The 27,791-nt window shown below is 42.3% G+C and overlaps 2 protein-coding genes across 6 annotated transcripts in view; one reads left to right on the top strand and one right to left on the bottom strand.

Annotated features, from left to right (window-relative positions):
• The window catches only part of fmnl2a (formin-like 2a), a 46,352-nt gene extending 36,492 nt beyond the window's left edge, over nucleotides 1–9,860 (top strand). The window contains exons 13-27 of one of the 4 annotated variants that reach the window (XM_034561163.1): nucleotides 294–395; nucleotides 496–814; nucleotides 950–1,150; nucleotides 2,583–2,707; nucleotides 2,803–3,005; nucleotides 3,293–3,527; nucleotides 3,687–3,755; nucleotides 3,852–3,932; nucleotides 4,025–4,154; nucleotides 4,251–4,414; nucleotides 4,545–4,646; nucleotides 5,797–5,892; nucleotides 6,313–6,436; nucleotides 9,174–9,220; nucleotides 9,720–9,832. In XM_034561163.1, coding sequence (XP_034417054.1) covers nucleotides 294–395; nucleotides 496–814; nucleotides 950–1,150; nucleotides 2,583–2,707; nucleotides 2,803–3,005; nucleotides 3,293–3,527; nucleotides 3,687–3,755; nucleotides 3,852–3,932; nucleotides 4,025–4,154; nucleotides 4,251–4,414; nucleotides 4,545–4,646; nucleotides 5,797–5,892; nucleotides 6,313–6,436; nucleotides 9,174–9,220; nucleotides 9,720–9,725 — 2,004 coding nt within the window. In that variant the 3' untranslated portion in view covers nucleotides 9,726–9,832. The other 3 variants (XM_034561162.1, XM_034561161.1, XM_034561165.1) reach the window with 3 other exon arrangements.
• Nucleotides 9,861–11,826: 1,966 nt separating this feature from the next.
• Nucleotides 11,827–27,123, bottom strand: prpf40a (PRP40 pre-mRNA processing factor 40 homolog A). 2 transcript variants are annotated; one of them, XM_034561166.1, is made up of 27 exons: nucleotides 27,040–27,117; nucleotides 25,015–25,095; nucleotides 24,715–24,858; nucleotides 22,064–22,147; nucleotides 21,485–21,503; nucleotides 21,372–21,391; nucleotides 21,178–21,219; nucleotides 20,903–21,013; nucleotides 19,674–19,794; nucleotides 19,468–19,492; nucleotides 19,068–19,283; nucleotides 18,701–18,806; nucleotides 17,164–17,228; nucleotides 16,901–17,065; nucleotides 15,918–16,026; nucleotides 15,602–15,752; nucleotides 15,352–15,485; nucleotides 15,035–15,149; nucleotides 14,657–14,748; nucleotides 14,402–14,518; nucleotides 13,729–13,866; nucleotides 13,462–13,557; nucleotides 13,272–13,358; nucleotides 13,036–13,126; nucleotides 12,875–12,936; nucleotides 12,637–12,792; nucleotides 11,827–12,451 (listed from the first exon to the last, which is right to left on the bottom strand). In XM_034561166.1, the coding sequence occupies exons 1-27, from the start codon at nucleotides 27,040–27,042 to the stop codon at nucleotides 12,362–12,364; spliced, it is 2,640 nt and encodes an 879-aa protein (XP_034417057.1). In that variant the 5' UTR covers nucleotides 27,043–27,117; the 3' UTR covers nucleotides 11,827–12,361. The 2 variants fall into 2 exon arrangements, with proteins under 2 accessions (XP_034417057.1, XP_034417058.1); XM_034561167.1 differs by lacking the exon at nucleotides 25,015–25,095 and having other exon boundaries at nucleotides 27,040–27,123.
• Between the last annotated feature and the right edge of the window lie 668 nt (nucleotides 27,124–27,791).

Below are 27,791 nucleotides of genomic sequence, written 5' to 3'. Positions count from 1 at the left end.
AAATACACAAAAATGACTAAATCTCATTTAATTTTCCTAGCAAAAGACTATGTATTAATGTCCAGGATGTCAGCGTGGGATTTTCTATGATCTCTTTCTTTCCCCAAACTGTCAAATCTTTAGAATTTGTTTTAATCCAGATTAGATATATTTATTTGTATACATGTGTGTGTACATATATGATATTATTATTTTATCTTATATATATAACGGCTTATATCACTGACACACTAAAACAAATTCTTTGTTGACATATTGAGTTGGATGTTTCCTCCCGGCTCTTGTTCTTGTAGATGACAGAGAAGCTGCAGGATACGGAGAATGAGGCCATGTCCAAGATCGTGGAGCTTGAGAAGCAGCTGATGCAAAGGAACAAGGACCTTGAATCGATTAGGGTCAGACTCCAACTCTGAACATTCACATGTCAGAAATATATGAAAAACAATAAAGGATTATACAATACTTTATTAACAAGACTCCCCCTCTCCTACACAGGAAGTCTACAAAGACACCAGCTCGCAGGTACACTCACTGCGGCAGATATTGAAAGAGAAGGACGAGGCCATCCAGCGACAGAGTAACCTGGAGAAAAAGATCCATGAACTGGAGAAACAAGGCACTATCAAGATCCACAAGAAGGGAGATGGAGACATCTCCATCCTGCCCTCGCCCTCCTCCGGTGTGGGTGGCTTGCCAGGTGTTGCGATGGGAGGAAACGTTGCAGCTGTCACTCCAAATCACGCGGGAGTCGTAGCTGGCATGCCGGCTCCACCACCTCCTCCTCCACCACCCCCACTGCCGGTGAACGGCACATGTACGTTGAGTATTAGTGCAGTTTATCAGCATGTAAACTGTTAATCATGAAATGAGACAATGGGAGGGGATCTACACAGTTTGTGTGTCGAATAAGACGTGATACTAAGCATTTAGTGTCTCTCCTCTCTCCTAGTGTCAAACGGACCATCATCAGACATTCCTGCAGCTGCAGCTCCCCCACCCCCACCTCCACCGCCTCCCCCTCCCCCTCCGCCTCCTCCTCTAGGGCCAGCCTCACATATCTCAGCACCTCTGCCTCCGCCGCCTCCTCCTGGAGCGCCACCGCTGCCCGGCTGTGGGACGCCCACTGTCATCATGAACTCTGGGTTAGCAGGTAAGGTCATCTGAAGGAGAAAATACACACACTGAGTCAGGCTTGTGTTTACATGAGTTATGTGAGGAAGAATTCCCCTGTAATCGGCATAACTGTTTCAATAGGTTAAAGTAGAGTGATGCAGTGTTACTCTTTTATTATATTAGACTTGTATTCCAGCTACTTTTGTCGATCGCAAACTTTTTGTGCTGCAAGGCTTTCACTGTGATGCAGCTGCCTGCATCTGTGAGGTGTAGACTTGTCATCTGCCAGGTGTCAGTAACCCATGGAAACCCCTTTACGTTTTATATGAAACACACGGATCCTCTATTACGTGTGTATGAGATGTGCATGTGTAAGCTTTCTCACTAACCCATTTCTTAATGATTTGTCTTTGAATTGTTTCTTTTTATGCCAACCAGAGGGACCCATCAAACTTTTCTGTAGGTTCTGCTTGTCATGTTTGGTGTTTTGTCCCTCCAATGTTCCCTTTCTTTATTACATTTTTGGAAAATGGTATTTTCAGTCTCTGAATCGAAAACAAACAAACAACTTTGATTGCTGTAAATCAAGCCTCCTGGAAATAGTTCATAATTGTTTTCATGTTTCTCACATGTTCTCTTTTTTCTCTTCTTTTTGCCACTAGCATGAGGTTGGCAGCATATTCAAACACATATTCCAAAAGCAGTGAACTGTGGCTTCATGAATTCTGCTATTTTTGCTCTCACAGTGAGACTTCATGTAAAACATTAAGAGGGTTTTAAACAACAGAGAAAATACCACGTTTCAAAATGTTGCATGTTTACCTTCACACCTTGCTGTCGCACATGTGTTTGTGTGTGTGTGTGCGCGCGTGTGTTGAATTATGTATCGCTACATCTCGGTGTTGGTTGCATGCTGAGACACAGTGACCTGCAGTGGCACGCAGAGGACAGGAAGTGATGGGCTTTATGCAGAGCTGTTGGAATGCTCTTTGCCCTCTCATGACGGCCTTATCTTTCTGTCCCTGCCGACACCTCGACTCTGTGACTAAACCAGGCGCCACCTCGATGCTCAGCTTCGGTGAATCAGCCCAGGTGGCCACAAATAGCAATAATCTGTCCGATAAAGTATGTCACCGGGCCAGGCAGGAAATCCTCAGCATGTGCACCCTTTACTGTACAGGGTATATACACGTTGTCCTTGTTCTCCCCGCCAGAGGCTAACAGGCTTCACTAAGCTTCAAGTATGACCAAGTGTCCTTTTTATGAACCCGACTTGAAGTAGAGATGTATGTTTTTAGAGATGAAACAGTCGTATCCGTGTTTGTCGCCAATTCACAGATGCCTGTCTACCCTTTCACATGTGTGTGTATGTGTGTGTGAATGTGTGTGTGAATGTGTGTGTGAAAGTGCGTGTGTGTCCTCTCATAGTAAACAGGGACGTGTTGTTAACTCTTGTGTTTCCTTTGTAGCTGTTAAGATCAAGAAACCCATCAAGACAAAGTTCCGTATGCCCGTCTTCAACTGGGTCGCCCTGAAACCAAACCAGATCAACGGGACTGTCTTCAATGAGATTGATGATGAGAGGATACTCGAGGTAAGAGTCTGCCCTGGTTGAGCCATCGTTTAGTCCACTTTCTGCCATTTACAGGATGATGGAACATTAACAATTTCTTTGTCCGCATCTTTAAGGATCTAAACGTGGATGAGTTCGAGGAGATGTTTAAGACGAAAGCTCAGGGCCCGGCTATGGACCTGATCACAAGCAAGCAGAAGGTCATCCAAAAGATGCCCAACAAGGTGACGCTGCTGGACTCCAACAGAGCCAAGAACCTGGCCATCACCCTGAGAAAAGTGGGCAAGCCTCCTGAGGAGATCTGCAAGGCCATTCAGATGTAAGTCTCAAAATACAACAGAAGACCCCAACTGATGTTGTCACATGCTTTCTAGCTTTCTAGTGAATGAGACACATGCTTGTTATGGATGTAACATTGGATTAACATTATGATCGCTAATTTTAATTATTTAATTTTGTCATTTGATGTCCCTCATTTTCCTCTCATAGGTTTTCAACATTGCATGGCATAAGATATCAAATGGTCTATGTATTATTACTTTGAGTTTCAAGTATGTAACATACTTTGCATATTTCTACCCTCCCCGTGTCTCACCCGTCTTTCAGCTTTGACCTGCGAACTCTGAAGGTGGACTTCGTGGAGTGTCTGATGCGCTTCCAGCCCACAGAAAATGAGATCAAAGTCCTGCGGCAGTTTGAGAAGGAGCGCAAACCACTGGAGAGCCTGACAGACGAGGACCGCTTCATGATGCAGTTCAGTAAAATCGAGCGGCTCATGCAGAAGATGACCATCATGGCCTTCATCAGCAACTTCTGCGAGAGCGTGCAGATGCTCACACCGGTAAGAACCGGGGCCTCTTGTGGGTGGAACAAAATGTTCCCAAACAAAACACTGAATATGATTAGAGGCGGTCTGTCTGGGATGCTGTGACCAACAGAAGTGACAGTGGTTTCCTGAATTCAACATATTCTCATGTCATCCTCTTTGTTTGCCACACAGCAAATTCATGCAGTCATTGCAGCATCGGTGTCCATCAAGTCGTCACAGAAGCTAAAGAAAATTCTGGAGGTAACTTATTTATTTATAACTGAACATGATGTCAACTGAATGCATGTTTTTTTGTTTTTTTGTTTTTACATATTTTTGTTCCTTCTTGTTTGCCAGATTATCTTGGCACTCGGAAACTACATGAACAGCAGCAAAAGAGGAGCGGTGTATGGATTCAAGCTACAAAGTTTAGACTTGGTAAGTTGCCTGCTTCTGACTTTAAGGCCCTTTACTTTTTCTATAGAGATGTTTTCTTAAGTTTTTTGTTTTATATTTTACTTTCTCTACAGCTACTTGATACCAAGTCGACGGACCGCAAGATAACGTTGTTACACTACATAGCCAATGTGGTGAAGGAGAAATACTCTCAAGTTTCTCTCTTCTACAATGAGCTGCACTATGTGGAGAAAGCTGCAGCAGGTGAGTCGCATAGTGCACATGTGTTCTACTTATCTGACTTCTCACAGTTCAGTGCGTTGCACGGTCACTCATGCATACGCTGATGTGAATTCACAGTGTCGTTGGAGAACGTCCTGCTGGATGTCAGGGAGCTGCAGAGAGGCATGGAGCTGACCAAAAGAGAGTACAGCATGCACGGCCACAACACCATGCTCAAAGACTTCATCACACACAATGAGAGCAAGCTGAAGAAGCTGCAGGGTGATGCCAAGATTGCACAGGTAACATCGCCACACCTTGCTTTGCAGACCTAGTGCCTTGCTGTTGTTTTTTTCAAACCCTGTTGTGAAAGGGTTTAAAATCAAGTCATCTGAGTGTCTTCTAAGTAAGTCAACTGTCTGTCTTTGAAAGGATGCCTTTGACGAGGCAGTGAAGTTCTTTGGGGAGAACTCCAAAACAACGCCACCCTCCGTCTTCTTCCCTGTGTTTGTGCGTTTCGTTAAGGCTTACAGGGTGAGTTGGATATTCATCTCTCACACATTTCGATCCGATGTGATCCGATGTGAGGTCCTGGGACAGGGATGTCGTATGTGTACAGATTGTAAAGCCCTCTGAGGCAAATTTGTAATTTGTGATATTGGGCTACATAAAATAAACTGAATTGAATTGAATTGGGCTGCACGGTGGTGTAGTGGCTAGCACTGTCGCCTCACAGCAAGAGGGCCGCGGGTTCAATTCCCGGTCGGAGCGGTCCTTCTGTGTGGAGTTTGCATGTTCTCCCCGTGGCAGCGTGGGTTCTCTCCGGGCTCTCCGGCTTCCTCCCACAGTCCAAAGACATGCTGCAGGTTAATTGATCTCTAAATTGCCCATAGGTGAGAGTGAATGGTTGTATGTCCCTACATGTGCCCTCGATGGACTGGCGGCCTGTCCAGGGTGTCCCCTGCCTTCGCCCTATGTCAGCTGGGATAGGCTCCAGCGACCCTAATGAGGATAAGCGGTATTGAAAATGGATGGGCTGCATGGAATTGAATTGAATCACACAAAACTAGTCGGACCTCACCAACCAGTTGGAGTCAGACATTTAGCATCGCACTTCTACTTTTTCCACATGTGCAGTAGTTCTCCCCATGACCTGTACACCGAGTGTGAAATAGGTGTGCTTTCCCTTTAAGTCACAACAACATCTGGAGGGATACAGAGATGCCCTTTGACGTGTGCATGAGGCTGGATATGTTAACCCTTGTGTATGTGAGTGTGTCCATATGAGACGAGACATCAATACGCCCTCTGGTGTTATCACTACAGCACAGTGTTCTCTTCTATACCAAAACTAATACGTATTTTACAAATAAATCTGCACTCCAGTACCACAATAAACAAAACCCCATCCCACCATGTGTTACTGGTGCTCATAGCGTCTTGACTCTTTCCAGACGTTCCTCTCACAGCTGCTGTGTCTACTCGGTTTAGTGCATACTCAACCATGTTAATGACTTAATTCTTCACATTTCATGCTGCTGAAATAGAATCTCAGCTTGCACAACACATGTGGCAAAACTAGTAGATGCATTTGAAGTGACAGTTGTCTCTATGGTACAGCTATGTAACTGTAGTATATTTAAACAAGCTGTAACTGTGTGACATGTTTATGTAATATCCCCAGCAAGCAGAGGAGGACAATGAGCATAAAAAGAGACAGGAGCAGATTTTGTTGGAGAAACTTCTAGAACAGGAGGCCATGATGGAGGAAGACCAGAAGGTAAGTCACTGTTCTTCCAACTCTCAAACCCCTCATCCCCTCCCTCCGATACCCTCATCCCTTCTTTCTAGGGCAGGTGGCTAGAGTGGATCCTGAAGACCACTTTATCCCCTTTCCGCTTCATCCTCCACAGGATTAGTTGCCTGCCGGGTGTAGTTATATCTGGTTCTCCAGTCTGACACCCTGCTGAGCCACTTCACATCTACTCAGGATCAGCGGTTATACTTGTTAAATGGTTCACTTAACTCACACATGCACAAACCTACAATGTGAAGCGATGTGTGGAGCAAAAGCATATTTGAGCTTGTGGGTGGGAGAATCCTTTGTATATTATACTGGACTCATGTCTACGTGTATGACTTATTAATACATGTTAAATGAGGTATGTGTGTGTGTGTGTGTGTGTCTCTCTCCCCTCAGACTCCATCTCATAAAAACAAGCGTCAGCAGCAAGAGCTGATCCAGGAGCTCAGGAAGAAACAGGTGAAAGACAGCCGCCACGTCTACGAAGGCAAAGATGGCGCGATAGAGGACATCATCACGGGTAATATCACCTGGGCCTGGCTGCAGTCTCTTGCCACACGCACACACACACACACACACACGCACTCACACACACACACACACACACACACACACACACACACACATACAGTTCAGGGTGCTCTGCATGAAGGTCTTCTCCTATACATTCAGTATTAACAAAGGGAATCTGAACCAACTAACACAATGACTTTGGCTTTTTTAAATTCAGCTGTCAGATGTTTGACATCTAAAGGTGTATAACCTAATGACTACAGTGACATTTTGCTCCAAATGTGTCTGATGATCATTGCTCATCTATTCTGCTTTGCCATTGCTTTGTAACACCATCTGTACATAGACGGGGCCGGGTTGTGACGAGCTCCAAGGAAATTAATTCATTATAATGGAATAGATACGTTTACTGAAGTGTACTTTTCTGATGTGCTGTACTTACAGTTGTACTTTATAAGTTATATTATTTTTTTAGGCCATAAACACATAACGTACAAACAATCCTGGTAGTAATCCCTTGAATTAGTTTTCATGAAATACTGAGCGGAACATTTTACACCTGAAAAATACACTTAACCTAAAGTAAGGACACTAAATACAATCCATTCTGCAATGTCCAGTACGATATATTTATATTTGTAATGAACTGATATCAGCCAATATAATTTATTGTGATAATTTATTACAATGCATTGTTATAGATTTTGTACTGTTTAGGTAATTGCAATTGTATCCAGTCTGACACTGAAATGCTACTTACATATTAATGCACTAGTATTAACAATACAATATGATAATGTAAAACTGGGAGTACATTTTGTTAATAGAACTTTTTGTGAAGTAAGATTTTAAACTCAGAGTATTTTTACACTGAGTTATTGCTTCTTTTACACAAGTACAAGTTCTTAATATTGTTTCCTCCACTAGCCGCAGTAATGATGTAAATGTGATTCTAGCGTTAAAGACCTCCGACAATTTTAATTCAGCTCTCTGTCTCACAAACCAAGCCAGGGTCTGTATAGTGAAATCTAAGTTTGTGTCAGGCCCTTCAGTGGAACATTAACTGCTAGAATTCACTCTTAAAGACATTATTTCCTGGCCCCTCCTGATGCTGTTGTTGTATATTTGCTTAGCGCTAACCAGTGCTAAAACCCTGTCGGAGTCTGCTTTTCTTAAACTGTGTTGTCTTGTCTTGGCTGTTGTCCTTGTTGTTCTCAATGCAGTGCTGAAGACAGTGCCCTTTACCGCCCGCACAGCGAAGCGTGGCTCTCGGTTCTTCTGCGAGCCCGCCCTCAATGACGAGTACCATTACTAAGCTTGTAGAACTGTCTCTTCTCCAAGGTTGCTGGAACAAAACATTCTCTTTTTTATGCCTCTCTCTCCTCCATTCTTGCATGCCTCTTCACACTTCCTCACGGTTTTTATCCCTCACACTCAACCCTCACACTTTCGGACCCGTGTTTGTGCACAGTGCCCAATCTCATGGTTTTTGCACACACGCCTGAGCGCGCGCGTGTGTGTGCTCTCTCTCCTGAGCATGACTCGGTGTCGGTGTCGGTGTCGGTGTAACGGTGTAACGGTTTTCTTTGCCCACCTGCATGAAGTGTGACCACCTCATTTGTCATCATCATTTTACCAACCATGGCAAACCATAATGTCACAGAGGAAACTGTCTCCAAGGTCATACTTGTATATGCAGTGACAGGAGATGAAAATTGGTGAAAGAGTGAACGTTTACTCATCAAGCACTGGAGTAGAAAGTTAAGCAGTGTGCTGCCATCTAGTGGTAACAGTCATGAGTCGAATACTTTAAGGTTTATCACTAATTAGATTCAAATTGAATGACTATGTAATGCAGTGTGTGTATATAAAATATACATATATAAGCTTTAGTTATGACAGGTATGACTGATGTCATTATTGTGTAAGGGCCTGTGGCATTATAACTTGCTTTTCTTTATGTTTCCATCAATGTTTTAATGAAAAATGAATGTTTGTGTGTTTGTTATTACATATCATTACTGCTGCTGAAACAGCTTCTTGCATGCTGATTGCTTCATTGCTAACACTTTCCCACAATGCATCCCTGCCCTCCCAGTTAGCCAATTTGCAGTGCCTGCTCCTGCCGCTGGCTGACAGGTCCCCTCTCTGTCAATGACTCTGTGGGGTGGCAGGCTCACTAATATTCTGCATGACGTCAACATATGAATAATGTCTTACATTGCAGCAGTCTGTCTCTGCGGTTGCATTGTGTGTGTGTGTGTGTGTGTGTGTGTGCGTGTGTGTGTGTGTGTGTGTGCTACTAACAGCTGCATGCTTTGGTTGCTTCTTTGGTCAAGATGCTGTTGAATGTAACAATCCTGCTGTGTCCTGGAACCATGTTTGTTTAATTTGGCTCACAATCGCTCTGTACTGGAAGTTTGCAACGGGCTCTTTTTCTATCCTGCTGGTCGCCACTATGCAAAGCAGACTGAGTTCATAACACAGAAAAAAGAAACTACAGACGCTTTGATCCTCCTCCCTGCCAGATGAACCAGTTAACATCCTCCAGCTCTGTCCCCTCTCCTGCCCGTACCCTCCTCTGGCCTTTTCCTCCATGCAGCCTGCTGCCACTTTGCTTTGCTCTCGCAGTGCTCTCTTAGCGCTCTCTCAGCAAAGCAGGTGTGAATATGTCAGGCTGACATGCTCCTGTCGGCCTCCTCCTCCTCCATTTTTAACCTCCATTTTGTCTTCTCTTCGTCTAGCCCTAAAGAAGAATAATATTACTAAATTTCCCAATGTCTACTCGAGGGTAAGGAACTCCTCCAGTAGCACACCTGTAGTGGTGGATGTGTCCCAAACCTGGCAAGCATCACTTTATTACCTCCCTTTCCTGTTTTACTGTACTTTCATTGAGGGTTCACTCAGTATTGACCTTCCTCTTCCTTTGTTCTCCACTCAAATCTCCTTCATAACAATACGTTTGAATGTCTAACAATAACAAATAGCAACTATTTTCGGTTGATATTTCACCTATTTATTGGTTTCACAAGATCCATGTAAGGTTTTCTACTTACAAGTCAAAACCCTGTGGCCTGTCTGTCATAATACCAAACAGCTGACCTCCAACGCTGGTTTTTTTCTGTGTAGAACTCACGCTGCTTTGAAAGACAGGCTGCCAGCACTCTGAGCATGTGGGCTCATCAAAATGTCTCCACAAAATTACTGACAGCCCTTTTACACCCCCCCCCCCCCCCCCACACACACACACACACACAAAAAAACCCATCCCTTCCATACCCCCCTCACAGATTTGAGGAATCAGCCTTACAGGCGAGCGGATGCTGTGCGAAGGAGTGTCAGGAGACGCTTTGATGATCAGAACCTGCGGCCGCTGAACAACGGCGAAGTGGTCGTGTGATGAGGGAGCAGTGCATGTGGGGGGGGGGGGGGGGGGGGGGGGGGGTTGAAGATGGTGAGGATGTGTATGACAGGGAGAGACGGGAGGGTCAATGACAAGTGAAAGATGACAAGTGTAGCAACCATAGAGATTATGTGTGTGTGTGTGTATATATATATATACACACATATATATATATACACACACACACACATATACATATATATATATCACACAAGAATACATGTTACATGTCTGTGGTATAGCAGCTTTTCATGATGAAGGACTGTGACATGTGTGGGAATTAAGTGTCAGAAAGGTTGATTCAGAAACCTTAGACAAGCCAAGTGCCTGAACCTATTTTTGTGGGCTGATCTCGCCGTCTCCTGTTTTTTTTATATGATCCACTTCAAGCAATACAACCTAACCTTGCTTTAATTTTAAGACATGTTAAGAGCCACGTGAAGAGATGCTTCCTTGGAAACGTAATGTAGAATGTATGGGACGCGTTCCCTTTAGCTGTTACAACAATGACATCTTTTAGAGTTGGGTTTGACGCGGTGGTCTCTCGGTACATTCCGGTGCTCTTTTTCATTCCTCTTACAAACGTGCTCAAACATCTCAAGAGGTTCTTTAACTTTTTACTAGAAGAGCTGATGATCAGGCGTTAAGAAGGTGTTCAGAAAAGTAATTAAGAATTTATATTTGTACTAAAGTGTGTATAATGATGAACGAAAGAATGAACAAAAGACTTCAAAACGAGACCGGGCTAATGTGAATTATCTATTTCAGGCACACTCAATGCTTACTTCTTTCGTAATTTGTTATGAATCGGTTGTCATCAGTTAATGGATCAAGCCTGAATTTGTAGCTCTTAATCCATAGAAGTAGGCCGCTTGCTCTCGTAAAACTTTACCGTCCATTTAAAATGTTGCATTTTTGTAGCAGCACAGCCGTCTGTCTGGTTTCTGGGAACAAAACAATTTCTACGTATTGAAACTGATGTAGAAACTGCACGAAAGATACAGAACCATACTTAATGATTCTCATTGTCAAAACTGGATCAAACTTTGCATTTCATCTCTATCAATTTTTTTTTACTGATTAATTATATTCCAGGCTACTGCGTCTACTCACTTTATTGTAATTTTAATGTATAGTATTTAACCACTGAAAGGATTCCTTTAAGCTCCTCTTGTCTTCTGTGTCCATGTACATGAAAAACATGGCAAAACAAAGTACACAACAAAAAAAGTTTCCTAAATGTACAGATATTTTGCTACAGACCACGGTTTCTTTTTTTCTTAATTCACATTACCAGATGGTTAATATTGTACATATTGTTCAAACAAAAGTGTTCATTGCCTTGTGCTATACAACTTGAATGTTATTTTAACTTATAGTTTTTGTTTCCATTGTTTTGTATATTTAATTAAGCCAAATGCAGCCAGAAGCTACAGTAGTGTAAAATCACAATGTCATGTGGTGGGTCACGGATGCATCAAAGCCAGCTACAATGCAACTGATTTGTAAGTGTTTGTACATTTAAACACATTTAAACTCTAAATCATACACCCGGTTTCTGTTAGCTGACTTGTGATTAGCTGGTTTTGTGGCTTTGTGATGTTCATCCGTTTCTCTCAACTTGTCTGTCATAGTAACATTTGTCTAACTGGATAATACTGGCATGTTTTTCTTTTTTTACTTTCACCGGAAATGTATTTTAGGCAGTTTGTGCTTATTACAAAATAACAAGCTTTATTTTAAAAATTAGGTGACATGAGATTTTCAACAAATATGATCAAATAAACTATTTACATTGAATATAACACAGTTGGCTTTGGTACTTCTTTTCTTCTTCCCATGCTGCAAATCACTGGATTAGACTGCAGGACTGTTGCATTGGTTAGTCTATGTATAAAGCACGGTAATTTATTGACCTGAATTAAATACTGGTCATAGGATAACCACTGATTAGTTGTCTGAGTAGCTGGCTTATCTATTAATGAAACAGTCCATTATCCATTGAAACATTTTATTACAGTTCACTACAGTATGTCAATTTAAACAGATGCTCAAATTAAAACCTGTTTGGATAATTAGAGAATACAGTTAAGTAATCAAAAACATTCTTTCATTATCTCTGAACATATCCAGAGAAAATGAAAGATACTGTATGTTGTCCTTAAACCTAAAAGAAAGCGCTACTTCTCAGGTGAAAGACAGTGTGACATTTAAGATATACTTTTAATTGAATATAAAAATGATTGGCAATGGAAAACATGTACAGCTAGTCAACTAAAAAATACTAACAAAAGCAACAAAAAGACAACCTGATATTTAAAGGTTGATCAGCTGATCAGTTTCCTGATATCAAATTAGTCACCAAATAAGTGTGTAAGCTCAATGTCGCACATTCCCATGAATACCAGAGAACGGTGTTATGTCACACCGTCCAGGGTGGTATGCCCAGTACAGTCAGGTGAGTTTGGAGGGGAATGCATGTTTGTAGAAGTGTACAAATACAATAAAAGGGCAGCGGAGGTGTAGTCATCAAGGTGCATCCAGCTGTTCCAGTAAAGTTCTTCTCCTCTTTTCCAGCTCTCCTTCACTCAGTTCACTGCCTGATGTATCCCAGCCACCCTGAACACAACACACAGACTCAGTATGATATAAACTATGAGGAAAGAAAGTGATGGTGGTTAATGGTAACTTTTACTAGTTAGATCTCCCTCAACATCAGGTAACCATAACAACATCCATTTAGGTATCAATTTGCTCAAATGAAAATCAATATTACATTTTTAACAGTAATAAAGAAAACCAACCTCCTCTTTTGCAGGTTTTCTTTTAGGAGACTTCTGTTTAGAGTCTGAGCGAGATTTACCCCGAGACTTGTCGTTCTCTTTATCTTTCTCTAAGTCCTTTTCACGCTTTCCATCGCGTTCTCTTCCTTTCTTCTCATTGTCGGAATCTGGCGATGCCTAGGTGTCATAATCACCGTCAGTACACGCACACACACACACACACACACACACACTTTGGGGGGTCTTCCTGTATACTTACAGACTTGTGGCGTCTCTTCTTGCCCTTCTTCTTGTGCTTCTTGGATTTTTTATAGCTTCTCTCTGGTTTCAGGCAAAAAATGTCAATACGTGTCAATAATTAGTGCTGCACTTCTTCCATACAATGATGAATAGATCATCAAAGCTTTGAAATCCACTCACCAGATTCTCCACTGGATGAGCGCTCAGAGGGAGATTTGGATTGGGACCTCTTTTTCTTCTTGTGGTAGTCCTCTTCCTCAGACTCTGAGCCCTGTCAAAACATTTAAGTGGAGTAATTCAGAGATTACCGAGGCGTGATATGGAGTATTGACATCAAGCTATTCTTGTAGATTATAAACTGCTAAATTGTCTCTCTGCAGCTCAGTTTCTTGTCTAAGCACAACAGGACTACCTACCGATCGAGAGCGGGATCGTTTCCTGTGGTGCTTCTTGGACTTCTTCGAGTGCTTCTTTGTCTTGGAGTGGTGATGTTGGCATTCATGCTGTTAAAAAATAATAATAATAATACATGCCGTGGTACACCTTTATCACCTTCTCATCAAGATTAATCATTTCAGCCCATTCCCACTGTCCTGGCAGACTTACCTCCAAGACATGCATGAAGTCTTTGAATATCCTTTTCCTCTCCGACTCCAGAGTCACGTCTTCAAAGGCCGATTCTTTTAAGAATCTATCTCTGATCTGAAATCATCACAAAACCCTCGGTACAATAAAACTGAAAAGACAAGCTACTGTATAGTGCTTTACAGATCATTTAGAAATGGTGTGAACTAAATAGCAGGGAGACTGATGTTAATATAAAATAGATGGTGCTTTAGAACTATAAGAATATATTTAGCATAAAGGACATACCCCGTCCCATGCGGTCTCTGGCTCCAGTGGTGGTGTGGCCAGTTTCAGCATGTTTTTAAAGGCTGCTTCTTTCCTTTTCATTTTCCTGGCCTCCTCCTTCTCTCGCTCTCTCTCTCTGGCTTCAGCCTTCTCCAGTAACTACACAAATAGATGGAAAAAGGTGTTAATCTAATAAATATAAACAATGAAAACAACCAGGAAACGGTATTTTAAGCCTGAGACCGAAAGACACAGATAAACCTTACCTTAAGTGTCAATAATAAGACCATTAATTAATAATAATAATAATAATAATAATAATAATAATAACAACATGTATTTTAAGTTCTTAAACCCCAAGCCAAGTTACTCAAAATATGGGCGATTGTGGGTCAGTGGTTAGCAGGTCCGTCTTTCAATCAGGGGGTTGGTGGTTCAATCCCCGCCCTAGTCGGTGTGTCCTTGAGCAAGACACTTAACCCTGAGTTGTTCCCTGTAGCTGTGTCTACGGTGTATGAATGTAACATGGTTGTAAGTCGCTTTGGATAAAAGCGTCAGCTAAATGTAATGTAATAGTAATAATAAAAAATATTTTCCTGTCAGAATTTTTACCAGCATCTGTGTTCTTCTTAAGGAACTCTGTAGGATTTAAGAAAAGCTAGTGGGGGAAATGTACGTAGGAGAAGAGTCTTACACTGTTGAATGCCAGCTTTATGTTTCCTGCATCCAGTGTGGTGGCTCTCTTGTCTGAGCTGATGACTGATCCAAAGTCATCAAAGCCAGTGTTGACTTCCACCAGAAAGCCTTTGTCCTAGCAGCACAAAGGAAGCAGAAGATTGACACAAATTGTGTGAAATAAAATAAAATATCACAACAAACCTCTGAAATGAAACACTGATATGAGCAGATGACACGATGCCAGATATGAATATACCAGAGGTACACTTACCTTAAGAATATCTTTGATGATCCTCTTTTCATCATGGTAGCGGGCCTTCAGGTCTTCCACATAGAACTTGAACAGATCTAGGGGAGTGGAACCTGCAGAATAGACAGGATAAGTCAAAATATGGAGACAATATGTGTTATGCTGCAAAATAATACAAATATGTGTGCTGAATGTTTTGTTAAATATATAAAAACAAAATGTATCTGAAATGAATGGGGTTAATGAAATTAACTAATGCGTTGATGACTGTTGTAGTCATGACGTATTTACATCCTGAGCTGTGTATGCTATATTTCTATGTTCATGTCACGCTGTCTGCATATCACAGACACGTGCTTCAGCTCGGTCAGCTCATGTGTCAGTGGCCTGCTGTCCTACCCGGCTGGCCCAGCATGTTGGCAAAGCGGATGTCTGAGCTCAGGGTCGGGTACATCTCCATCCAGGCAGACATGGAGTGAAGCTGACCGTGGTCGTGGAGCTCGTCGAGGAATTTCTGAGAAAAAAACAACAATAAGAATTCAGGACAGAAACTGATATGCAATGGTAATACAAATAGAATGTGTCCCTTCTGTGCAACAATTTACTTTTGCAATTTAAAAATATTTAACATTAAGTAAATTTAGGTCACTGAGCCAGCATTTCTTTCCCTAATGTGGTTTGAGATGCACATATTTTGGCCCTCCAGTCGTTCTCACCTGGAAGGCCTCTCTGTTCTTGCGTTGCCGTCTCCTCTCTCTGAGAAGAGTCTTCTGTTTCTCCTCCTCCTCCTCCTTCTCCAGAGCTCGGATGTGCTCTTCAAAACAAATGAGGGCATCCTCTTTGTCCATATCTGTCAGCAGGGAACAACACTTATCAACAGGGAGAACCGATGATTATTGCAAATATAATAATCTATTAGCTCCAAACTAATTTGGTCAATAAAAACATGAATTTATGTTCTCATACTTTGCAGCTCCTCATCCTCTGCAAAGGTAGGGTTGTCCAGCAGGTACTGCTGGGCCTCAGACCAGGTGGTGCGGTATGTGACGTTGGCCATGTTGTCCAAAATGTTCTTCAGAGCTTCCCAGTTCCTCTTTCTCAGCTGCTTGGCTTGCTCCTGGAAACATTTTATAGAGGCGGAAACCAGATGTTAACTGTGCCAGTGTTCACAGAGCCTGTCAAAGTATCATCGTTTATGATGACTGATTTTCCTACAATATTATGATAAACATGCAGACTGAAAATATCAGAGTTGTGTCTCAACTTTAGAACAAAGCCGTACCTTCTCTTTCTTAGCGAGGTAGAACAAAACATCTTCATAGATCTCCAGCCTGTCCCTCTCTGGTACACAGCTCCACACCTCATGTTCATTAAACATCTGTTCTGCTTTCCTGGATTGCACACACACACACACACACACACACACACACACGTTTAGGATATTTTCATACAATAACCCACATGAGGGCAGCATTTGACAGGGAAATTTACCTCCAACCTTTAGTTGTTAATGTTTAGTGCTAGTCATCAGATGCGTAGCGATAATATAAAATGAATTACATGTTAATAAGAACAAGTACAGCTGAACTTAGTAAGTGCAGCTGTCTTTCATGAAACTCCTTGACGACTGCTCTAAACAGTCAGAGGCGGTGGCGGACTGTAGTGAAATAAGGTATTAAATATAAGGAGACAGCTGGCCCATCTATCAAGTCAAACTGCCTGTTGTGTGCCATCCCAGATTAAAGTTGGTCGCCACAACAACCCCCCTGCTAGAAGAAGAACTCTGGAACTGGCTCATTGTCAAGGTCACTGGTCGATCTGTCCAGCCCGTCTGTCCCGATGACTTCACACAAATGCCAAACCAAAGAGTGCTGGTGAACTGGATCTCATGCGAGAGAACTACATTCATCTCCTTAATACATGTTTAGTAAAAAAGAAAAAGAAAAAAAGTAGCTATTTCTAGTTTACGCATCTCTGCTGCATTTATACAAGTGTCAAATTCAATGAAAAGGATAAAACAGACCACAAAGTGAAGAATTAGGTCCAAATCAAAAAATGTCACAAGCACCTAACCCCCAACATCAGAACCAACAAACGACAAAGTTCCATAAGCTGAAGCTACCAGTGCTGTAACTGCATGATGGCGTGCAAAAGCCACTGCTGACCTTTCACTGAAACCATCTGCATAATTATATTGACAATACAGGGAACCACAAATCGATATAGGAAAGAAAAATAACTTTACGAGATCACTGCAGCACTTACTTGTATCTGGTGGTAGATGTCATCTTCTCGTGGTTCTCCAGGAACCTCTGAAAGGTCTCTTTAGACTCCTTGTATTTAATTCTGGCCTCCTCTTTTTCTTCCTTCTCCGTTTGGACTTTGTAGGCATTGAACGCCTGTTTCTTCTCACTCAGTTTGGGAAGGGCACTTTGTTGACAAAAGAAAATGAGAAATGTAGGTCAGAAGGGCCTTATCATCACCTGCTAATGTAAATAGGATGAACCTATCCAAGGAGAATAGTGTACCTGTAGCGAGGATCATTGATAATCATTTTCATAGCCTGTTCCCAGGAAGAGTTTGAGGACACACCCTGAAATACAGAGAATACAATTCAAAGTCATGATGATGACTCTTTAATTGACAATTTAAGTTGACATTAAGATATTTCTAAAATCTGATTCTTTCATAAAATATAGTTGTTAGAAAAAGCATGAGAAACAGGTAGGTGTGCTGCTTTGTTTCCTAAAAGCCAAAACATTTTCTTAATTACTTATAGGTGTCTGGGTCATAGGTGGCGGTGCAATAATTCAAAGAAGTGCTGCAGAGGACTTATGTAAGCGCCCTTTCTGCCCCTTGCCTCTCTCAGGGAGTGACTCCATCCATTATGAACGGATTCCACCGCTTGCCTGTCTTGTAAATTGTCACAGTTATTCTAACTCACTGAGGCATGCCACTTTTTCTCACTGTCTTAATCCTAGCCAGCCCTGTGCCTTTGATCCAATAAAGCTAATCATAAAGACAGAGCTATTAAGATCTTGCAGGAAATGGCAAGCAATCTCAGAGGAGAGCTGTGTGCACAACATTGAAGAGCCTAAATATAGCAGCATTCAAGGTGGGTGGTGCTACGCCGCCCTGCAACAAACACATCCACGGCAACCCGGGGTGACGCTGAACAATTGAGCTAAGACCTCCTAGTGTCCCCGAGGAGGGACAGGGATGAGATCCAGATCACAATGCAAAGCATGTGCTGGTAAACACGTCCGACATTAGCAGAGACTGGCCTGATTGAATTAACATTAAAAACAAACCTGTGTAATGCTGTGCAACTCAATCCTCAAAACGCTTATAAACACATATAGTATAATATAGTATAGTATAATAATATACAATATATATCCCAAAACATCTCATTTAATAATAACATGGCGGTATCATGATCAACCAGGTTTTTGGTTTGTTAGAAGACTTTTGATTGAAAAGTGTGTTACAAATTAAATGCATTATTATTATTAAGAATTTAACATCTATACTTAATTTCTTTATTTTTTTACTACGAACAGCAATTGTATAGCTCACTCTGTTGGTCGGACCACTGTTTTCACCCAAGGAGGATGAAATGTGGCACAGAGGTTAAGTGTATGGCTGTGTGTTGCAGTGAGTGGCATATAACAAAAAGGTACATAACCTCGAAAACACTTCATTTACCATGGCCAAACTCATAACCTGTGAAAGCGTGTACACGGATGCAGCTATTGAGAATTTGCGCATATTTTACTACATTTTAAAAAAACTAATAATGAATGGCAAACTACAGCCACCGTGACGATATTTTACATTGAAAACAGAGCTCCAGCCGAAGTTATGTCCTGTGCCAGTTTAAGTCAGTCAGTCTAAATTATTAATTGATACTAATGTATGTCTTCTTCTATTCGACCTGCTAAATGTCAAGTAATGCTAACAGGCACTGTGTGCTGACAGAGAGCGCACAGCCTCTGCACTCTCCTACAGTGTGTGGCCCATGTTCAGCTACAATGTTATAATGCTTTTGACAGCCTGGCTCACCTTCTCCTTCAGCAGCTCCTTGAAGGCCTGCTTGGCTTCCTCTTTTGTGTTCCATTTGTAAGTTTTCTTCTGAAGTTCTGGCCGTTCTTCTTTTGTGACTTCAACACTGAGGGCAAAGGAAGATGTTAATGCATCCACTTAACTGTGTTTGCATGAAGCATTTAAGACGGTGAGCATTCATCACATCGGGAGATGGGAACATTAAATAAATTTATGAGACGCAAAAATAGACCTCCTCATCCATGAATACATTACGTTGAAAGGGTGCTGTGTACATAAACCCAGGGTCATTATGACTATCTGTCCAGGCTAGATTAATAAAGTGTATATCTGAGTACCCGTCTCCATATCCAACATAATTGTTTACCTGGCTGTGGCCTCTGTGGCGGCTGAGCTCTCTAAGGAAGCCACAGGTGCATCTGCAGTCTTGACCTCAGCTGTGTGATGCACAGCCACCTGAGACAGGTGTTCCTCTGAGACTGCCGTTGCAGTTTCTGCCTCCATAACGGTTACCATAGAGGCTGCATTATCGGCTTGCACTGCAGGAGCTGCTGCGGTGCCAGGAGCCATTGCCTCCGCCGTCCTGAAATCAGGACACATCACATGATAGAAAGAATACCAGGACAATGTAGTAAAAATGAAAAACATTCATTATAAAACAAAAAGGGTTATGATCATATTTACGTTCTGTTCAATAATCACTGTATTTGTTGTTCATAATACATGCAGCATTGAAGAGTAACCTAAGGTAAATAGGAAGCTCTTACCCATTCTCCTCTGCTTTGATCATTGCTAGAATAGACAAAAGGTGATAGCTGTGAGGGAACTTGTTTTCATTTCAAAGCATATTGCTGATAAGACACAATGTGCCATCATGCTGTTAAAGGCTAATCAATTCAGTACAGCACAAAACAGTATGGAACATGAAATCCTCTGACAACACGTTTGACGTCATCAGAGAGCAGTTCTTTACCTTCCAGATCCTCCAGATCTTTGGGTTTCGTCCATCTGGACTCCTTCGTCTGAGAGTTGTAATAATAAGGCTTCCCTGTGTCTGACTTGTACTCCTTCCAAGGGCATTTGGACAGCATTTGCTAAAAAGGTGGCAAAAGAAGGTATTTCAAGTAAATAAACTGCAAAAAGATAATTTGTGTGATGTTATGATCCATATGAAAACAAATATCAGGATATACTTCACTTCGCTGTATGCAATAAAGGCAGTATTGCAAATTATGCCATGAAAGGAGGGTAAAGTGTGTATAAGATCGTGGAGTTTTTATATTTGAAATAAGTCACATACACAGACACACACAGGCAAAACGTAACATGTATTCATTCTAAACTTGCACAGAACAACATTTTATCAAAAGGTAATTCTCCATGACTTCAAAAATAACAGAAACCAAGTTATACAAATAGTAAAAATGTCCCTAGTAACATAAATAAAAGTGATAGGCTAGCTGCTTCTTTATTTCTTAGGAACTTGTCAATGTCAAAAATAAATTGTACACAAAATAACACTATAAAACAGGTATTTTGTGGGATTTTTCAACAACTCACACGTATTACTTTCATAACAATGTGTCCCTACTGGCCGCAAAGGAGGCAGCGTTACACAGCACGACGTTTTGAGCTGAACCTTTGGTGGAGGCCAAGATTCGATTTATCCCTGCTCCCTTTGAAAGTGTCGCAATGGGTGACGAACGGCTTCACGAAGTTGAAGGCAGGAGTTATCTAGGTGACAACCCCTGGCTGGAGGTAATTGCCATTGACTATATTATATGTAATTTGCAGTAAATAACACAATATATTGTTTAAATGGTACCAATGTCGGATGATAGTAAGTACTATTCACCCATCATTTAAGTAGTTGCATCTCCAGTCTGATAGGTACGTGGTTTGTTTACATGCGTAATGCAGCACTCGTTAGGACAAGGTGTCATTCAACTGTGGGTGAGTGTTAACCACCATATGAGCACAACGCAAAGCGGCAGCGATTAGTGGGCACTCATGCTGTGACTCACGGACCGGCAATGTAAACAACGCACAGAGAAGCTCAGATTTGAAGCACACAAGAGAAAATGACTTCTCTGCTCAGGTAAACATAACTCCACTATATCTGTATGTATCAAATTGCAGTTGGCTGCTATATTGATGAATTCCACCTTCAAACATGTTATGAAAGTGATAAAGGTGTTGTACCTCTGCAGGAGATTTGAGATCCTCTGGTTTCTCCCATGTGGACTGCTTGGTCTCGGTATTGTAAAAATAGGTCTTCCCATCCAATGATTTGTGTTCTGTCCACAGGGACTTCTAAAGCAGAAACAAACAAACAAATCAGGTGTTTCAATTCTTAAAAGAAAAGAAACAAAGCAAAAAAACACTTAACTTTGGCTCGATTTTAAATCTTTTTACGGCTCCTAGTTAATAGTGTCACGTCTTTTATGTCCATCTTTCAATTTTCAAAGTACACAAACCTTCTTTGGTTGTTCGTCCTGTGGAGATCCATTTGTGGTACTCTGCAACGACAAAGGAACAAATGAAATGTTGGCAGACTTCAGTTATTGAGGAGACAGAAGACAATAGTCAGGAACGAATGATAAGTACACTAAATTGTCACAACTGTAAACTTGTAATGACTGCATATAAAGAAAAAGTATGCTACACTTACAGCTGTTCCAGGTGCAGCTGCTGTGAGGATAAAAACACAATCAGTCAGACACTTTACCGTTAACGAATACAAAATATGCAAGATAATGAAAAGTGACAAATTAAAGACCTTACCTATGGAGTCAACACCAGGCTGAGGAAAAGACACATTTTTTTGTGAATTATTTCCCCAAGAAACACTCACAAATGATGAATTCAGCTGAGAATACAGACTAATCATTCACAATACACAGTAACAAAGCGTCACACTCTTAAGACGCAACAACACACTTGAGATGATAAAGTGGATGTCTTATTATCTCTAAAACTGTCTGGATGCTGTCACAAAATATTTAGATATCATATTACTCATTTGCATCACTTGCTTATCTCTCAGCATAATACTCAAATTGACAGAACTGTGTGTCATTACGATTGCAGCTGAGGCAAAAACAAAACAGTGACAATAAAGGACATTTTGAACGCAGGTGTTCATTTGAGTTGTATTCAGTCACTGTGTATAATTAAGTTTTGTTGATGGTTCAGTTCAACGCGTGATTAATAATGTACAGATTTGTTTTGTGAATGACAACTATTCACATCCAACAGTGTTACTGGGCAGTGCAAATTATACACTTAGCATTTCACAGATTGCAGTGAATTTTAAGACATGTGAAACAGAGCACTGATGGAAAAAGTAGTGAGGAGTGTTACCGGTCCTGTTGGTTGTACAGCCGCAGCTGGCATGCGAGGAGGCATCATCATCCCTGGCATCATAGGTGGCATCATGCCTGGCATCTAATAAAAGAAGCATCATGAAATATTCATCTGGCCTTTCCATACCACCCAGTGCAATGAGAAGTATTAAGACCCAGTGTGAGACAGGGTGTTGGTTTCTGTGTGAAAGGCTGCAACTGGGGGTAGAAGGTGAGACTTAACCCGAGTTTGCGGTGCTTATTTAATGGTGTGATGCCACCGCCTGCGATCTGTGAAGCAGAAACACACACAACTACATCCTCTCGCCATGTTTTTAGGCTGGTGTTGCTGGCACCTTGATCAAGCACCCTCCAACATCACACTTATTAATAAGCATGAAAGGACCACATATGCTTGCTAAATGTGACCCATTTCTGCTTCCAAATATAAATTAATGAAACTAGAATTCCCCTGTTGCGGTTGTTTGCCTTCACCAATTTGGGGTGATTGTGGCTCAGTGGTGAGCAGGGTCGTCCTTCAATTAGAGGATCGGCGGTTCGATCACCTGCTCCGCTAGCCCATGTCGATGTGTCCTTGTGCAAGACACTAGTCGGGTTACAATTTACATCTACGTCTGTCCAAAGTTTGTCCAATTACACATTTACAACCCTGTTTTGTGTGGTCAGTGATCTTTGACCACCAAGTTTTAATCTGTTCAAGGGGCGACTGTGGTAGAGCACGGTCGTCCTTCAATCAGAGGATCGGCGGTTTGATCCTCGGCTCCACTAGTTCATCTCGATGTGTCTTTGGACTAAGACACTTAACAGCAGGATTCAGTTAACTGATGGTAGAGGATCAACAAGTTGCAAAGTTAATGGCCTCTCTAGAGGACTGTGGGCAATGTATGGGCAAGTGTAGCTAAACACATCTTATGTGCAGAAGTGCTAAACAAAACATCCATCCATCCATCCATTATCACCCGCTTATCCGGGGTCGGGTCGCGGTGGCAGCAGGTTCAGCAGGCTGACCCAGGCTTCCCTCTCACCCGCAGCACTTTCCAGCTCATTCTGGGGGATCCCGAGGCGTTCCAAGGCCAGCCGGGAGATATAATCCCTCCAGCGTGTCCTCGGTCTTCCCCGGGGCCTCCTACCAGTTGGACGTGCCCGGAAAACCTCTAATGGGAGGCGTCCAGGAGGCATCCTGACTAGATGCCCGAACCACCTCAGCTGACTCCTTTCGACACGAAGGAGCAGCGACTCGACTCCAAGCTCCCCCCTGATGTCCGAGCTCCTTACCCTATCTCTAAGGCTGAGCCCGGCCACCCTACGGAGGAAGCTCATTTTGGCCGCTTGTATCCGAGATCTCGTTCTTTCGGTCACGACCCAGAGTTCGTGACCATAGGTGAGGGTTGGAACGTAGACCGACCAGTAAATGGAGAGCTTTGCCTTCCGGCTCAGCTCCCTCTTCACTAAGACGGACCGGTACTGCTGCAGCCGCACCGATCCGCCTATCGATCTCCCGCTCCACCTTACCCTCACTCGTGAACAAGACCCCGAGATACTTGAACTCCTTCGCTTGGGGTAGGCAGTTTGCCCCCACCTGGAGGGAGCAATCCGCCGGTTTCCGGCAGAGCACCATGGCCTCAGATTTGGAGGTGCTAACTCCACTTCGCACTCGGCTGCAAAACGCCCCAGTGAATGCTGGAGGTCACGGTCCGAGGAGGCAAACAGGACCACATCGTCCGCAAACAGCAGAGAGGCGATCCCGAGACTCCCGAACCGGATCCTCTCCGCCCCCTGGCTGCGCCTAGATATCCTGTCCATGAAGGTCACGAACAGGACCGGTGATAAAGGGCAGCCCTGGCGGAGGCCAACACCCACCGGGAACGTGTCTGACTTACTACCGAGGAGACGAACACAGCTCCTACTGCAGGCGTACAGAGACTGGATGGCCCGTGCCAACGGGTCCGGCACCCCATACTCCCGCAGCACCCCCCACAAAAACCCCCGAGGGACCCGGTCGAAAGCCTTCTCCAGGTCTACAAAGCACATGTAAACTGGTTGGGCAAACTCCCAGGACCCCTCCAGTAATCTTGCGAGGGTAAAGAGCTAGTCCACTGTTCCACGACCGGGACGGAATCCGCACTGTTCGTCCTGAATCTGAGGTTCGACAAGCGGTCGGAGCCTCCTCTCCAGCACCCTGGCACAAGCTTTTCCCGGGAGGCTGAGCAGTGTGATACCACGATAGTTCGAGCACACTCTCCGGTCCCCCTTCTTGAAGATGGGAACCACCACCCCGGTCTGCCAGTCCATGGGCACTGTTCCCGACCCCCATGCGACACTGAAAAGGCGTGTCAACCAAGACAGCCCAACAAAGTCCAGCGCTTTCAGCATCTCAGGGCGGATCTCATCCACCCCTGGCACCTTGCCACCAAGGAGCTTTTTGACTACCTTAGCGACCTCTGCCAGGGATATGGGTGAATCCACCCCAAAGTCTTCCGGCGCTGCTAAACAAAACAAGGAAGTTCAAATTTACCTTTCCTATAACAATCTAATCTTAGTTTGACTCAGGAGCATGATGTGAGAGGAGCAGCTACACAGGCTACCAAGCCCTGAATGAACAACTACAATAAATTAGAGACAAGCCGACAAGCTTCCTACAAGGCTCACCTGTCCCATTGGCGGTGCCCCCATCGGTGGCATTATACCAGGGGGAATTATACCAGGAGGCATCGGAGTCATGCTGGGCGGTCTCTGTCCCATCGGGGGCATTCCAATGGGAGGGTAATGAGGCGGTATTCCTGGTGGTCCCATCTAGACAAATTAATAGGGAGAAAAAGAAGGATGCATTTGATTAGACTAATATTAATAAAGACCGTAATATTTACCACTCTCAGTTCAACCCGGTATGACCTCTGGCAACAAAAGGTGAGAACCTAATTGTCATTAACATATCTGTCACTGACTTACAAATTGGGGAGGTATCCCTGACGGCAGAACACCTGGATAAGGTGGCGCTTGGCTCGGGCCATTATTAGCGTCCGATGAAGACTGTCATGAATTAGAAACACCACACAGAGTTAGTGAACTCAAAATAGCAAGTGGTGTAACGCAAAATGATCAGTGTGCTTAATAAAAATAAAGCCACCATTGCTGTTTCTCCAAATATATCCGTATGTTTTTAAAAGGCGGTTTAGGTCTACAATCAATACCACTGTTAAGATAAAAAATAAATGAATAAAGTTGACACGTTACTATTATTCCACAATATTCCTCAAGAGAAGGGTGGACAACATAGGGAACACCTCTAAGTGTAAGGCAGAACAATTCAAGAGCACCACAAACAACAGTCTTCAAAATCACCATTAGGTGAAATCAAACAGCTCTCTAAAACTAATTCTAAGCGATATTCAGTCTCGAAGGCAACATTTGTAAGCGCACAGGCATGGATTTGTAAGAGTGGAATCAGATTTCAATCCTGATTATACACTTGATCGGTTCTGAGCCAGATCTCTCAATTTTCTTGAGCTGCATCTGAGCAACTGAGATGGCAAAAGGTCTCTTGCCCGCCATTTTTGACTAGCAAGCAGCAACAAATGGACACACATCCACATCAGGGTCATGTCTTTTTCAAAGACCACACCGGCAGTGTGGAGACAACTTTGGCAACACTATTGGGAGAGTCCAACTAAAGTACGATATTTTCACTTAAACCAATATAGTATCCAAATTGAGTATGGTAAGAGGTATGGGAGGCAGTTGGCAGACCGAAACTTTTCAATATCTGGGCAAAAATACAAGGTCACTGTGACCATTGTCATTAAAGAGAGACAGTAGAGCATATTCTGGTAAGATGCAAACAAATGTATAGATACATCAGTATGAGCATGAAAGACCATATTGTTGGCTCAAATAAAGCTATACAATTTGTTTTGCGTGCTCAAATAATCTGATAAATTCAGGACTCTGTCCTTGCTTAAGCACAAATCTACTTACAAATCCTGTGCGCTCCTAAAAGTTGACTTGCAGACTGAGTAGCACTCAATTATATTTTAAACTCTCTCAAATCTTTTGTCGTCACTATAGTCCCAGATTATAACAATCTGTTACATATAACCAAGGCGTAAGTACATTTAATAAAACCCATAACGTTAACTAGTAAATTACAACTTGTATGTATGGCTGAGTCTGGCTGACCTAACTTTTCATTCGTAGAGAAATCCCATGGAAATATTAAAATCAAACTAATATTGCTGCACTCTATTGATTTAGGTTGATATAATTTTATTTAAAGGGACAGTAACATAAATTAAGTTAACCTGTATGTAAGGTTACGACAATGCGGGTGCAATAAGGTTAAACGTTACCAGGGAACCTAAGGTTACGTAGCTATAATGTCGTTGTGTCTGACAGACCGTTACTTTCGTTTGTGTCCATGCTTTATGAAAAAGCTCACCTTTACGTCTGAGTAACGCTAACTTACCAAGCAAGCGAACTGTTACCGTGTAAACGCTGTTCGTAATGAATGACTACAGACTCCGTCTAAAACCTGGAGAAGAATAATGGTTCACGTATAGCTAACGTGAGCGTTTAGCGTTAAGCTAGTTAGCCAACTAACTTATTCAGCTAATTAAACACGACTTTTATCGGCCTTGGGCTATGGTTTAAATATCCGAATACCGTTAGAGGTATTTACTGATGTGATATATAACCAAAGTTAACTGCACGTGAGTGGCCTCTACCTTTATTTTATGAAAAGTATCCGTTCCAGGACATAGTCGGAACCATGACACTATGTGTGTGGCGCTATCATAGCTTAGCGCTAAGCTAACACGACATGCATGTGATGGTATAGGACGTGCAACTATATTATAGCATCATGAAGCCAAGGAGACGGCCATTAAGTAAACGCAAAATAAGTACACATATCATCTTTACAATCATTGTATTTTATTTTACTGTGATTCATATATTCTTTTGAATGGTTGTACTCACCATGTTGACGAGAGGGTATCAACCTCCTAGAAACCTGAACACCTCTCAACAACGAGCACAACGATTGGTTCAACTTCCTCCTCGTGTAGCGAGGTCAAAGGTAAAGATTCTGTCGCGTCATTCTGCGGTAGTAATGTGCAGAAATGCGCAATAACCAACAGACAGAGTGGCAATATTCTGATCCTATACTTATTTGAGTTCATGGAAAATACTATCAGCCACAAGAACATGCAACTCCTGAGTCCTCTCCACGAGGAATGAGCAAACTCCATCTACGAGGATGAGCGTGAAATGAAAGTAAGTGACAGTAAGTAGAGATTTAATAAGTATTTTCTTCGCAAATTAGCCTGTCCTAAAACATGTATATAACCACATTACAAAGTGATTAAGCACCAATAAAGTCACATACAAAAATAAATTCTGCAAATAAAATAAATGATAGCTAATTAAATTCAGTAAAAATAATTACAACCTGATAATAAAATGTAATAAGTACATAAATAGATTAAATTATTTTGTATATATCCCAACAGAAAAGACATTACTACTAAAGAAAGATGCAGGCAAACTAGATAATAAAAAAACCAAGAAATACAGAAGAGTTATAGAGCTATACATCGTATAGACAGAAAGGTATAGCAATTAACAACGTTAGACAAAAACACTTTATTTTTCTATACAGGTTCAATGCTCAAGGACAATGCTCTTCTTCAAAATTATCTTGGGTGTATTGGGGATCGTTTGGAGAAGTG

The sequence above is a fragment of the Cyclopterus lumpus genome, chromosome 21 (genome assembly GCF_009769545.1).
Source record: "Cyclopterus lumpus isolate fCycLum1 chromosome 21, fCycLum1.pri, whole genome shotgun sequence".
Taxonomy (NCBI): domain Eukaryota; kingdom Metazoa; phylum Chordata; class Actinopteri; order Perciformes; family Cyclopteridae; genus Cyclopterus; species Cyclopterus lumpus.
This window is presented reverse-complemented; position numbering and strand designations above follow the sequence as displayed.

Coding starts and splice junctions, on each gene's coding strand:
- prpf40a (XM_034561166.1), bottom strand. Junction 19,795..20,902: donor ATCTCAAATCTCCTGCAGAG/GTACAACACCTT, acceptor CCACCTTTTTAG/CAAATGCTGTCCAAATGCCC. Junction 12,793..12,874: donor AGAAGAGACGCCACAAGTCT/GTAAGTATACAG, acceptor TATGACACCTAG/GCATCGCCAGATTCCGACAA.